The sequence below is a fragment of the Choloepus didactylus genome, chromosome 12 (genome assembly GCF_015220235.1).
Source record: "Choloepus didactylus isolate mChoDid1 chromosome 12, mChoDid1.pri, whole genome shotgun sequence".
In the NCBI taxonomy this organism is placed as follows: domain Eukaryota; kingdom Metazoa; phylum Chordata; class Mammalia; order Pilosa; family Megalonychidae; genus Choloepus; species Choloepus didactylus.
The window spans coordinates 21,692,003-21,707,050 of record NC_051318.1 but is presented as its reverse complement, the minus strand read 5'-3'; the positions used below and the strand labels follow the sequence as shown (position 1 = coordinate 21,707,050).

Here is a 15,048-nt window from a genome sequence, read left to right as displayed (position 1 = left end):
CTGGCCCCTGTCCCTCTCAGAATAGAAGCCTGAGTCCCTGCATGGGCTAGGAGGCCCTGCACAGTCTGGTCTGTTCACCCTTGGGCCCCCTCAGCCCTCTGACCACATCTGCTCCTCATCATACTGGCCTCCCACATCCAGGCACATGCCAACCTCAGAGCCTTGGCACCAACTGTCTCCTTTGTCCCGAATGCTTTCCCCCCTCTTATCCTCATGGCCGATTCTCACGTCTCCTTCAAGCCTTTGCTCAAATGCACCTTCCCAGCCATGAGGCCTTTCCTGAACACCCTCCGTGGAGTGGTGTGCTCCGGCATGCCCTGCTTGCCCTCTCCACTTTGTGCTTCAAACAACTTTGATCCCTTTCTGTTTTACCATATTATCATTTATTTTGTTTAGCTTCTGTCTCTTCTACTAGAACACATTTGCCTTGCACGGGGACTGTGTCTTTGTCCATTGCTGCACCCCCAGCTCCTAGAGCACTGCCTGGACCACAGGGCACTCCCTAAATACCTGCTGAATGCATCTTATCCTGAGATGTAACTCGTGGCCTACCTGGATGCAGGTGCTTTGGCAAACCAGGCTGCTGTCTGCGGTTGTGGTTGTTAGTATGATTATCAGCATTTCTAAAATGAATTGATGTAGGTGGCTATTTCTTTAGCAGATTTTGCATGGATTTTTATGGATACCTTAATGAATTTCATATTCTTAGTTCATTATTTGCCTCCCTTTCCCCACTTTGTCTGGCAATTCTGCTGGTTACGTTCCTGACCTGCCGTTGCTCTGGCTTTCCAGATTTCAATCAGGAAAGTTCTCTTTTGTGCCTGAATTAGTTTCCTGTGGCTGCCGTAATGCATAACTGCAAACAGGATGGTTGAAAACTACAGAAATGTATTTTCTCACAGTTCTGGAAGCCAAAAGTCCAAAATCGGGTGTTGGCAGGACTGTGCTTCACTCAAGGGCTCTCGGGGAGAACCTGCCCTGCCCCTTCCAGCTTCTGGCGGCACCAGGTGTTCCTGGCTTCCTGGGCTTGTGGCCACATCACTCCAGTGTCTGCCTCCATCTGCACCTGCACAGCAGCCTCTCTGTAGATTTCGGTCTTTCTCCTCTTCTGTCTCAAATCTCCTTCCACCTTTCTCTTAGAAGGACACTTGTCATTGGATTTAGGGCCCACCAAGATATCCAGGATGACCTCATGTCAAGCTCCTTAACTTAATCACATCTGCAAAGACCCCTTCTCCAAATAAGGTCACATGCACACAACCCAGGGATTGGGGCTTGGACAGGTCTTTTGGAGACCACCACTCAACCCACTGCGCTGCCAGTGAGTTTCTTCTTAGTTTTTCTTGCTTTGACACCTCACCCTGGTGGTCGGTGTTCCCCTTACTGTCCCTGGCATGACCATGTCCACTGGAATTAGGGTCGTCTCGCTGCACTCGAAGGAAATGCAGGTTTTCTCCATCAGCCATCCTTCCCTTCACTTACCACTTGTAGATCCTGTGGTTTGGTCACGGGTTTGCCCCTCACTGCCACTGAAGCCCACTCTTTCACAGACTCAGCCCTGTTTTAACGATGTTTGCTTAACTCCTTGGTCTTTTGGTGCAGGGAATGGTTTATGTGAAATGTCATAGCAAGGAAATGTAAGGTATTGGAAAGGATTGGTGTCAGATTTTTTTCTTTTCAAGATGAAATTTTCTTTTTAAGTTCCATGTGCTCTGCATCGATTTGCTTTCCCTGTGCATGTTCAAGTATCATCAGGTGATTCATCATCGGTGACAAGCCCATACGCTTTCCCTGGGGGCTGAGGGCACATGTGAAGATGTTTATTCACCCCACGTCTTCCTCTATCCGATAAGCACATTCAAGGACCATTCAGATATCCCTGTAAATTGGGGATTCTTAAATCATGGATATTGCCACAGAAGATTAGTAATGGATTGTGAATATCTGTATCTTCATTCCACATATATAATCCACTAACAGTCTATACCATCTCTTGGAATAGTTGGTACATTATAGCTCAAACCTTCTATTCTTGTCATGGGATTTTCCCTAAAACCACCTTGCCTTATCTTGCAAGCTATATTACTTGCTACTCTACTGTTTCCCTCTAGTTGTCAGAGATTTGGGGAACAAGTAATTGTGTATAGAATCAGGAACATTTAAAGTAAATATCTGCCACATGAACTCTTGATTATTTTTGTCTCTCTGAGCACAGAGTATACTCCCTCCCACTGGCCATTTTTATCACGCCTAACGCTGAGGAATGGTGAAGACGCATCGTGTGCAGAGTTCAGATGGAATAGGAGTGCCTCTGTAGTGTGGCAGTAAAGAGCAGGGGCCCCGAGCGAACGCTCTGGGCTTGGACGTCACCTCTGCCCCTTGCTGCTTCTATGATCTTAGACAAGATGCTTAACCTTGCCTACCTTCAGTTTTCTCTTCTGTAAAATGGGGATATTAAGGTTTCTTTGAGGTTTAAAAAATATTAAATCATGTAGTGTACTTATTACAGTGCCTTACACAAATGTCTCAATACCTATTAGCTCTTATTTTTGTTAGGGAGGTAGTCGAGAGCCCCACTACCTGGATTGAAACCCTGGTTCTGCCATTTACCAGCTTTGTTACCAAGGGTGAGTTACATAACCTCTTGGTGCCTCGGTTTCCTCATCTGTAAAATGGGGACAGTGGTAGTAACGACAGCCCCATAAGGTAGAAAGTTCTAAAGGTCTTAATGCCTGAAGTGCTCAGTGTTAGCCTTCCATTATCATCTTCATTGTCATCATTGTCATATCATCATAAGCACCATTATCAAATTTGGGGAAATTAGAATGATGGAGTTTTTCATTAGATTTCCCCTTAAATGCCATAGGCGTTCTCTCAGTCACCTCCCTGTTGCTTCAGATTTCTTCAGCGGATAGTGGGCACTGCAGGGGGTAGAGAAGAAGTATAAGGCATGGTTTTTCCTGAAGGTGGCCTCCAGTCTACCTGGGGTGAGAATCTGGAATCATGAATCCTCCGGGAGTTACTGAGTTTCTAAGTTACATCGTTGCTGAGCCATGTGATATGGACTTTAAACTCTACAGAGGTTCCCAAAGGAAAGGATTTGCTGGGATGCTGAGAGCAGGCTCCATGGAAGAGATAGAACTTGGGCTGGGTTTTGAGCACCGGTTAGAGGTCAAGTGTGCTCAGAGAGAAGTCCCAATGCATGTTATCAACTAGTTTTTTGTTTGGTTAGTGTTCTAGTTTGCTAATGCTTCGCTGGAGGATGGCCCGTGGTGTCCAGAAAACCTCTGTTAGCTGGGAAGGCACGTGGCTGGCTTCTGCTCTGGAATTCTGGATTCAAAACAGCTTTCTCCCAGGACGTTCCTCTCTAGGCTTCAGCTTCTCTCCAAAATGTCACTCTCAGTTGCTCTTGGGGTGTTTTTCCTCCCTTAGCTTCTCTGGAGCAAAAGTCTGCTTTCAAAGGCCATCTCCAAAATGTCTCTGTAAACTGCAGTTCCTCTCTCAGCTCCTGTGCATTCTTCAAAGTGTCCCTCTTGGCTGTAGCAAGCTCGCTTCTTCTGTCTGAGCTTATATTGTGCTCTAGTAAACTAATCAAGGCCCATGCTGCATGGGCGGGGCCACGCCTCCATGGAAACTATCCAGTCAGAGTTATCACCTACAGTTGGGTGGGTCACATCTCCATGGAAACACTTAAAGACTTACAATCTAATCAACACTAATAACATCTGCCCCCACAAGATTACATCAAAGAACATGGTGTTTTGGGGGACATAGTACATCCAAACCAGCACAGTTAGTGTTTTTGTTTGTTTGTTTGTTTTTTGCTTTGACATTATTTAATTTTTTTTAAACCTATGCCTGCTTTTATCACAGTTTCATTTTCTGAAGTATTATGTGATCTTTAGCTTTTTTTCTTCTCTCAACAAGTGTTCAATTCAGCAGATACTTATTTAGTATGTATTAAAATAGGGCACGGTGTTAGATTCATAAAAATAGTGCCGGGACTTGGTGCCTCCCCTCAAGGAACTTACAACCAGGCTGGAGTGGAGAAGAGAGGCTCAGCATCAAACCACAGAACAAGACAGAATAAAGTAGATGCTAAGACAAGGTAGAAGCAGAGGGCTGAGGGAAAAGTAATTACTCTGTAATTTGCAGGGAGCTGTGTTGTGGTCTCTGTTCCACATGGTTCCGACAGAGAGATTTCCCACAGGGGAAACTCTCATTACCCAATGGAAATATTCAATTCCTTGCCTTCCTTGCCTCATGAAGCACTTATCTTTCATGCAGTCCTTTTTATTTTTGCTTTTATATGTGTGTGCCATTCCCTGTTTCATAAAAATCTTGAGACAGTTCATTTTATTACCCAAAACTCTACCCCCGCCCCCACCCTAGTGAGAAAATCTGTCATCATGTGCAGGTTGTCCAGAGATAAAAAATTTGGCTGAGCTCTGCAGTGACCTTGAACAGGCCACATTTTATTTATCTGGAGAGTGAGGGTCTGTGTCCCACTGCTCACCTCACTGAGTTGTTGTGACAAGCAGGTGAGATGACAGAATGTGCACAAAAATGTTTGTAAACTGAAAAAGTCTACCCCAGGGTTCCTTGGCCTCTGTACTGTTGACATTTTGGGCCGTCTCTTTCTTTGCTGTGGGGCTGTCCTGGGCATTGGAGCTGTTCGGCAGCGTCCCTGGCCTTTGGTGCCAGAAGTACCCAGGCCCAAGTTGTGACGATCAAAAATGTGTCCAGACATCACCAAGTGTCCTGCAGTGGGAGTCAAGGCCAAAATTGCCCCTGGTTAAGAACCTCTTGTTCAGACAGAATTAGAATGGTATTCTGTGCACTGCTGAGGTCTCCTGTTGTCATCGGGTGGCCAATTTTGTAGCTGCCCAAACTTATGAACCAAAGGTAGTCTAGACCGCTTGTCTTTATTAGGGAGTTGGTAACAAGTTACCGTTTGAAATTTAACATTAAGAATTTCTACCCAGAGTCATTTTCTTCCCTAGCCAGGATATGTTGGTTGCCTTTGAGCTCTATACCATTCCTCATCCATATTTATCTAAAGCAGCTTTGTCCTGCTTCCTTGCAGTGCAGAGTAAAACAACTTGTGCTTCTTCAGTAACTCATAATTAGGTACTGACAGTTGCATGGAGAGCTAGCAGATATAGACTTATGTATATGAGTACCTCTTGTTAAATCCTTCTCCCACATCTAAAACCGACAGAATATTAAAAAAGTACAAAATTATTGTTGATCAAAAATTATTAAATTTAATTCTTTAGGATTCTATACTTTGTGAGAATATAAAGTATTCTCCGCTATAGAGCATGAGTTGAAAGTCATAATAATTGTAATGTATATACTTGTCCTGTTGGGAGTGAAGGATAGAAGTGAAGCTATTGAACGTCTAATCTTGACGCAAGAGTCAGGTTGCCCATCTCAGTCAATACATGATTTGACCCGAAGGGCAGCTGCACGTAACAAGGCTGTGTTGAGTGTATACAAGATGAGACTGTGATGTAATAAGTCTGAATTAATTTACAGACCCTTACTCTTATAAATTAAATTTTTTCCTCAAAATTGCCAGCCTAGAAGGCCAAACACTTAATTTAGTAATGCTGACGTTCCTTAAAACACTTAACAATTCCCTTTTGAATGATATAAGGAATAACTTTATTTTTAGTCATATTTTATTTACTGACCATAAGCAATATTATTCACCCAAATCAGCAAACTTAATTGCAAATGACTTTGCTTGTTTTGAGTAATAAATCACTGTTGCCAAATATGTCTTAAGGAACGTGTCTTAAACTAATCCCGGAGAATGGCTCCCAAAAATTCTTGAGCTGTGTGATCATTGCTATCCCTTTCTAACTAGTCAACTCTAGGAAGGTAGGAGTAGAAGACTTCTGGATTCATTGAAGTTCCACTGAAATTACTCTCTTGTCTGACTATGTATATGAGTTTTTGAGAGAGAAAAACATTGACCTTGACTGTTATGGGAAAACACAAATCACAACTTGGAAATTTGTGGTCATTATTGTGGGACTTCGGTGTCAGACTCTGTTAATTGAGTGACTCTGCAGTTATGAGAGCATTTTGAGTAAAAACCACATGTGAGAAACCCCTTTGTGTTAAGAAACAGAACTTCATATAAGAGCTTGAATTCCAGTGAAGATTAATAAAACCAAAATTGCAACGTCCTCTTATGCATGAAGTATCCCATATGCTCCCAATAGATGAGCTATTCTTAATTTGTTACCCTTACCCCGGATGTCTGCCAACATTCTTAAATTTGACTGCTTTGCCAACTGAACTAAAACTTGATTCCATTTCCAAAGTTTTAAGCCTACATTTGGTTCTTTTTGGCGTTCTCTTTCACTCTGATTTACGGCCCCTTCCCCGTCTTTTCTTACCTTCCCTCCCCTCCACTGCCGAATGCCAGTTCTTTGAAGTGTCTCCTCTGTCAGGCTAAGTAAATGCAGATGGGTAAGTCCTTTGCCTTTGAAAGGCTTCCTTCCAATAGGGTTCAGAGCCTCACTCCTTTTCTTTTCCCCACCCCACCCTCTTAGTACTTGTTTTACTTTGGATGTAATTCCTACAACCTCTTTCCAGCACCATAATTTCCATGGCTTGTCACTTGCAATTTGCTGTAGGTGTAGACAGCTGCACCAGGCCTGCTTTCTGATTACTCGCAGTCCTCCAGCAAGAGGAATTTATTCTTTTTGGCTCTTATAGATATGATAGACTTGTACGGTTAGGTTTTGTGGCATAATTAAATCAACTTCCAGTTATGCTTGTTGCTTTCAAACGTCACCATAATTAGGTAGAATAGTGTACAAAATACTGTAGTGACACAACTACTTCATTTGCCATCATCACCTTGCGTCTTTATTAAGCAGCTATCTACTTGGTTCTGTAAGAAGACAAATAAAGCATATGGGATCTCTCTTCTCATATGGTTATAGTCCAAAACTGAAGACTCATGGAGAAAGGAGTTGTCTTCCAGTAGAAAGGCAATGAATATGTGCTGAATCTGGCAATTGGTTGGCAGTGTATCTAACCAGTCAGCTCTAGGAAGATAGGAGTAGAAGACCCCTGGACTCCCTGAAACTCACTGGACTCACTGGACTCACTGCACTGGACTCACTCTGCTGGGGTTAGTGGAGTGAGTCCAGTGAGTTTAAATTATATCACATTTGAAGAGTGTTTGTTCACTCAGAAACTTAAATTTGTTGCTTCAGTTGCCCAAGGGTAACTGTCCTTTCTTTCTAGAATTAATTTTAGATGTATATGCTGTTTATGTCTAGGACACAGTCCAAGCTAGATTTGCTCGTTGGTCTGAGTTTTCTTAATCTTTCCTCTGTGAGTTTAGAGCAGGGTCACGTGCCCACCTTGCTTCTCTCTGGGTTTTGCTTTAAGGAATCTGATGGTCATATGGCTTTTGAACTAGTACATATGAAACTAAAATCAATATGAAGAACAAATTGAATTGACAAAGACATTCTAGAAATGTAAAAGTTTCTCATTTTTATTTAATATACATTTTCAGAAATGTAATGCCTTCTTGATGTCATCTTTGTACCGATATAAAGTTTTTTTAATTTATTTCTTGTTTAAGATTTTTCTACCCAGAAATTAATAACTCAGGATCCATGTGATGCATTTCCATCAATAAGAATAAATTAATTGTGTGACAGTTTTCATTCTTAAGCAATGGGTGTGGTTGCGTTTTTAAACTACAGTGTTAGATTTTGAGATGTAAAAGAAAATCACTAAGACCACATGTTGGCTGATACACTACAAAGGAGAAAATCCTTTAAATCGTGTTATCTCTAAAGAAAATGTATCATGAAAGACACGCACGTTTACTCTTCTCTATTTAGGGGTCCCTCAGTTACTCAGCTTGGCTGTCCTAATGCTTCTTCCATAAATGTAAGGCTTATTGAGCACTTACTATGTGTTAGTCACAGTACTAAAATCTTCACTTAAGTCTTAAGTCATTTAAGTCTTTCAGCCACCCCAGGTATGTATATATGTATGTGTGTGTCTTGCTGTGTGTGTGCACATATATGCATGACAGATTACGGTACTGAAATAGAAGTAACTTGCAGAAGGTCCTACAGCTTGCAGGTGGCTGAACCCAGGCATCCTAACTCCAAAGCTTTCTCTCTGAACCATTACTTTATATTCAAGCTAAAGGTATAGGGCCGTGTTTTGTTAAACCAATAGACTTTCTTTCCAAAGGAAAAAAAAAGAAGATAGCATTCTGTATTTCTCATACCACATTTGATTTAGTTTAGTAGTATTGCTGTTTTCAACACATGGTTGGTGTGTAACTGCCAGAAAGCCTTCTAGAAACTAGTAAGCTGTTCCTAATTACACTAGATGGATACTAATGGGAAAAAAAATCATCCTGGGTTTGAACAACGTCTATTTGCAAAACACTGTGAGTTTGGATACCATATGTCTTAGTGATGACAGAAGACTGGAGGCAGTTTGAATTTTAACCACCTTCCGTTAATCCAGAAAGTGGAAGCAGGTGCCAGTTTACCCAAGTGTCCTGTCAGGATCATGATTTTTCAAACATAGATGGCGGCAGTGCACTGTGTCCTGAAGCCATATGGGTGTGGGTTGATGTGGATGTTTGTGAATCTCACAGGAGGCACTTCAGCATCATTGGTGCCTTGGAGGACTGCGTTTGAGGCCAATGTCAGTGGAACTGAGTGTAGATGCAGGAGAGAAGAGCTCGTTCTGGGTTGTCTGCCCCCAGTACAGTCCTCTGGTTTGCTCCGACGAGTGTGGAAGGTTCTCACGAGAGTGTAAGATGTACCTAACTAACACCCACTTTAGATGCCTGATAGCCTGGCATTGACTATATCAGGGAGTCACTTTGGGGCTTATTTCTTGGATAGCAGTGGAAAGACTGGGATTTCTCTCTTCACTTGGTAAGAAAAATGAAAAATCTTTATTTTCTCATTAAAGCAAAATGGTGATTCCCAATGCAACAGTCAGATCACCAAGATGGCTGCAGAGTTGACATGGTTGAATCAGACTCTGATTCCACCTAGGAAATTACAATTCCCCCGGGCTGTGGCAGTGAGCGTCCACTTGGTGGAGCAGAACTCTGCCAGGAGGGGATGGCCTGCACCTTACCTGCTTATAGAAGACATTTTCTTTAAGCATTTGGGACTTCAGATGAATTGATGTGTGTGTGGACCCCTTGGCTCCTCCAACATTGAATTCAAACATAAAAGAAAATAGATTTTTATTAAATTGCCTTGCCAACAAGCAATCAAACATCATGTAATAAAGGAGTTGTTAACTAAATAGGAAAAAACCTAGCTCTTTCATGTAAAGGGTATGGAGTTAAAGGGGAGCAAAGACTTAAAGGGCAGGCCAGATAATACTCTATTATCCTTCAGTTCTGAGTAATAATCCTCACTTCACACTTGATTTAGGGTGACATCTTCTCCCTTACCCTTGCATCCACCGTCCCAGCTCAGGCCTGCTCTAGGCTGACGTCTGGGGTGGGGAGGAGCCAGGGGTCTTCACCTCTTTCCCTAATCTGCCTCCTCTTGAAGTGGCTCCTCCTCTGCCCCACCAGGGTTATGGTGTTAGAGGGCAAGGAGAGGGGCGAGCTCGGGGACGGGCCCTTCCTCCCTGGACCCGCAGACAGTTGAAGTTGACTCTTATGGGCCTTCAGAGGTTCTCTGCTGGGTGCCAGGGTCCTGTTGGCCCCTTCACCAAGCGATGAAGCCCTCTCCCAGAGGTCACGGGCCTCTTTCCTCATCCCTGGACATGTGTGGGCACCACAGCTCCTTCCCGCCAAGGCCTCCTTGCTGCTCCAGGCAGCCCTGTTGAATGGTACCCAATGGAGCTCAACCTGCCTCTGCCCCACGACCATCTCTGGTGTCTGGAAAAGACCGGTACATCTCTGGTGCTGAGGAATTCTGCAGGTACAAACCGCGGGCAGCTGCTCTCTGCAGACCACCTCCAGAGCTGTCCGTGGGCCCTCCTCTTCTTTCTAGATGCCCTGCAGAGGACCGCGGACCGCAGTCTGCTCTAAGCTTCTCAGGTGAGAGTCAGGCATCAGCCCCGCTGCCTTCCCAGAGCAGGGACAGGAATCAGTTCTCTGTGTGGTCGGCAACCCGGGCTCCTCTCACTGGGCCGGCCCTTCCCCTGGAAGGGGGTGGGGACCCCCCACCGCCAAGAGTTCTCTCCCTAGGAGCCGCTTCTCCCATCTTTCTGCCAAGCCCTCTGACCCTTTGCATGCCAGTGACTTAGCTGGGGGTCCCGTGCCACACCGTTTGTAAGGCTGCACATGGAGGGAGCTAACACTCACTTTGGAATTCTCGATGGAAACTGAAGCCAGAAAGCCCCATCCAAATGTTCTGCTACACAGTACACAGGGGCCTCTGCTTGATGCCTGGGCTTCCCTATTCCCTGAGGGTTCTGTTCTGAGCCCTGTTTTCAGGAAAACAAAGAGCAGGTGTGGACGGCAACTGTTTTCATTGTACTTTGCTGTACCGAAAGGCTCACCTCACTTTGTCTCGTCATCATACTCTTACAATGATTGCCGCTGAAATTTTAGAAGTTGCTCTGAACTCTGAATAATCGTAAGGGGTACTACATAAAGCTTAGACGTGGGGTGAGCTATATCCCCAACAGGCTTTGAAATCACCCTCTCTAACTAATATCTGAGGGAAGATTTGTCGTTCTAGTCCTGGGAACCACACACAGGAGAACCCGACTTCCCAGGCAGCATGCCTCTTGCTGTTGGGGACCTGAGGAATTTTCTAGGAGGAAGCAAGAGTTTAAATTGATGAAAGGCAGTCGGTTAAGGTGCCGCTTATCGAGTCAATAACAGGATGTATTCTGTTCACGGCTGTGTGGGAAACTTTTCAGACAAGAGATAGAGAGTAATAACTTAGAGTATCTTGAAAGCTGAGAAAGTTCAAAAGGGTAGAAAACGATTAGAAAATAAATGAGTGGTGAGAGCAGAAAGGATACGTTTCGGTTTGTAAATTTAATTAGAATTAAGGATTGAAGTGACTTGCTTGTCTCTGGATGAACAGGGAGATTAGTCAGACATTTATTTATTTATTAGATGCCCTCTCTGGGTTCACCCCTGGGTTGGGCGAGGCAACCCCAAGAGAGGGCTGGCAACATCATCCCCACCCTTAGGAAGTTTATCATCCAGTTGGGGAAAAAATAGATTTTCACATGTGAGGTATTGGCCCCAGATACCGAACACCACCATTAAATAATGAACTGTGTCATATTGTAGGGGGCAGGGCAAAGGTCAGCCAAAGTTGGTTCTGAAGAGGGGGCTTAAGGAAGAGGCACACGGGAATTGTGTAGGTAGATGAGAGAAGTGTGGGTGAAGCCATGGAGGTGGTATCGGAAGATCACTGGATGATAAAGCGAGTCTGACTGGAATGGCAGGGGCTGGGCCAGGAACCCCGGGGACAGTCTAGAAAGCTAGACACAGCCTTGAGTGAGGCCTGGCGATAACGGGTTGATGCCGGTGATAGTAAAAGCTTCTGTTTGTGCACTGCCTACTGGGTGCCCCACAGTGCTGGGTGTTTTGCAGATGCCCTCTCTTTTAGTCTTCTCTATAACCCTCTGAAGTAACAGGTGGTGGCACCTGTTTCGCAGGTGAGAAGACGGCTGCTAGGCAACTTATCCAAGGTTGCAGAGCTACTGATGTGGGTTCTCTATTGCTGCATAACAAGCTACCCCAAAACTTGGCCTAACACAACCAGCATTTAATTTATTTATTCTAGATTCCTGGGTTGGGAATCAGAATGGGTCCAGCTGGGTCGGTCTTGGCTCCTATGGCTGGGGGGCTCACTCGGCTGCGGTCAGCTGGTGGGGCTCAGGTGGGGAGCCCAAGGGGGTTCACTCACACGTCTGGCACTTTGGTGCTCTTTCACCAGCCTGTCCCTTCCTTCTCCTTCCCTTTCCCCCCACCAATGGCCCATGCTTGGGCTTCCTCGCATGCAGCCTGGGGGACTCGGATGCTGGACCCTTACAGGAGGGCTGCTTTCCAAGAGGGAGCTTCCAAGCAGGAAAGATTTCCTAAGGCTCAGCCTTAGAAGTTGCACTTTCCGCCACATTCTATTGGTCAAAACGGGTTGCAAGGCCAAACTCAGATGCAAGGGGAAGGAAGTAGACTCCACGTCTTGAAGGGAAGAGTGGCAGAGGACTCAGCCTTCTTCAACCCTCCGTAGTCAGGGCTGTGTGACTCCAAAGTCTATGTTCTTAACTACTGACTTCTCTGTGACTTCTCCTGATTGTGGATTATTTCAACTTGAATTTCCTTCCTTGCCTCAAGCTAAATATGTGCAAAGTTAAACTCACAGCCTTTTTCTCTAAACCTACACCCTTCCCAACCACCTCATTTTGATTGGAGGTACCACTGAATCTTTCTAGATCTCAAGCTACAGACCCTGCAGCCATTTCTGATTCTTCAAATGCTGTCTCCATTTTTCCTTTATGAAATGCCATGAGTGTATGTTTTTCTTGGAAAAGTCCCCCGATGGTTCTGCCTGCGCACAGCTCTTAGCCCTGCACTCAGCCCAGCCACAGCTCCTAGACTCCGGCGTGTTCGTTTCTGCTTAGAAGAGCCAAGACCCCTCAGGCCACGACTGAGACTCATCTGGGGGACCTTTTTTCCCTCTTTTCTTTTATCTTTTCTTTTCCCCAAACCCTCACAGGCCCAAATGGGCATGCCTTTGCCCCGCACCTCTTCCAAACATTCCCTTCTCATTCCTCCGCTTATGTCCTGATCCCCTCCCCAGTCACAGCCTCTGCCTGATCTGATCTAACCCGCTCCAGCTTTTCCTCTTCCATCAAGCCCTCCTGAGCTGTCCCAGTTGAAATCGGTCTCCCTCCTTGGAATTCTACATGGAATTGGAACTATTGCCAAAGTGGGTTTTTTTAAATAAATTCAATTTTATTGAGATATATTCACAAACCATACAGTCATCCACGATGTACAATCGCATAGTGTTTTAATAATCTGTTTTTTCACACATACTGTCTGTCTGTCCACAGGATTACAAATTCCATGAAGTCAGGAACCCCTCACATACCCTGCCCCAAGTTGAGCACGGGATAGTTGCCCAATAAAAAGACTGTGAACAACATGGCAAAAATACATTTTGGGAGGCAGTAGGGTCAAAGGTGAAAATAAATAGAGAGGGGGTTGATAGGTACTGAGCATTTGGGCTGGAGCGTAAAGAGTTTCAGGGAGAGTAAGGTGCACAGAGCAAAACAATGACATTTCTTTTCTTGCTGTGTTTAAATCATCATAGAACAAATTAAAAGTCTGAAGTGCTCTTGCTGTGTGGTGAAATATATAGATGGTGCCATTTGGAAATTTCCTGTGGAACTTTTAAATAATAGATGTGTGCTAATCACCTTGTGCAAAAAACATGGATGTCTGTCTGTGCATGTGTGTCTGTATGTGTACATGCTTTGTGGGTGCTGCTGTCAGGACTGTTTCCTATTACTAGGATACCAGAAAATAATACAGTAGCCTTCCCTATGGCATGTCACCATTTCCATTTTCACTCTGAGTTAGAAAATAAAAGTTCCAGGGATAAAGAAAACACAGGCTCAACACTCACCTGAGTGGCACCCTTTTTTGATAAACACGCAAACATTCAGCTTGATTTTTAGAAAATATGATATAATATTTATAATATGAAATATAATTTACCATGTCTGAAATACATTGCCTTGTCTATTTCTGGCTTCCTTTTACCAAAGGAAGGGTCGTATAAAATAAGGAGCAACTCCATTCAGAGTTGAATTGTTTAAAAGTGGAATACTGGGAAAAAAAATATAAAGTGCCCACAAAAAGAGCACACACCTGAGTGGAATATTATACAAATATTTTAAATAATGGCTTTATCATTTGTAAAACATGGAAAACTTGTTTAGCTTACAGTTGTAGGAAAAGTAGGGTTCAGGCTTATATATTCAGTATGTTCTCAACAGTGCAAAAAAAAATGCATAGAAAAAAAGTTGGGAAGGAAATATGCCAAAATATTATGGTGGTTGCCTCATGTTTTAGTTTCCTTGGCTGCTCAAACGAACACCATGAAATTGGTTGGCTAAAACAAAGGGACTTTATTAGCTTATGGTTTTGAGGCTAAAAGAAAGTCCAAATCAAGGCATCCTCAAGGCGATGCTTTCTCCTTGAACACTGAGGTGTTCTGGGGCTGGCTGCCGGCGATCCTTGGCTCCTCCATGACAGGCGGCATCTCCTGGTCTCTCCCTTCTCTACTGGGTTCCGTTGATGACCAGATTCTTTCTTCCTGTGGCTTTCTCTCTCTCTGGCTGTCTGAATTTCACTCCACTTTTAAAGGACTCCAGTAATAGGATTAATACCCATCCTGACTGGGGTGGGCCATGCCTCCTTAACTGAACAAAGCCTTTCACACCCATTGGAACGGATTAATTTAAGAACATGTTTTTCTGGGGTACATACAGCTTCAAACCAATGCACCCCATAAAGGCAAAATGATGGGTAATTTTTTTAAAAAGTCATCACTCTTCCAAATATTTTCTTCAATAAGCATGCATTTCCTTAATAATAAAAAACGTAACACAACAAAGAACAGTCCCTCAGTTTTTACTGAAACACTTGTCACTTGTTAAAAATAATTTTAACTCCTGTTGAAGACTGGGTGGAAAGCATCAGGCCCACTTAACCAGTGCTAAGTGACCTACCTCTGCATTTCTCTGCAGGTGGCCGGGGGCAGGATGGATGCCCAGTCATCACATTTCCAGATTACCCAGCTTTCAGTGACATCCCAGACAAGGAGTTCCAGAATGTCATGACCTATCTCACCGGCATCCCCAGGTACGTTGTGTTCAGAAGCCAGACAAGCATTGTTTAGAGTGGTTCACGTTATCTCATTAATTCCAACCCCCCAGCAACTTTAGGAGGAGTTACAGCCTTTGTCAGGTAAGGAAATTGTGGCTTTGAGAGGTTGAGTAGCTTGCCCAAGATTGCGCAGCCAATACGTGGAAGAC

General features: G+C 44.1%; 1 protein-coding gene across 11 annotated transcripts in view; it reads left to right on the top strand.

Annotated features, from left to right (window-relative positions):
* MCF2L (MCF.2 cell line derived transforming sequence like) overlaps positions 1-15,048 on the top strand; it is a 334,795-nt gene that overhangs the window by 206,592 nt on the left and 113,155 nt on the right. For all 11 annotated transcript variants that reach the window (XM_037799621.1, XM_037799618.1, XM_037799615.1 and 8 more), the window contains exon 3: positions 14,761-14,875. In XM_037799621.1, coding sequence (XP_037655549.1) covers positions 14,761-14,875 — 115 coding nt within the window. The remainder of the gene's footprint in view (positions 1-14,760; positions 14,876-15,048) is intronic.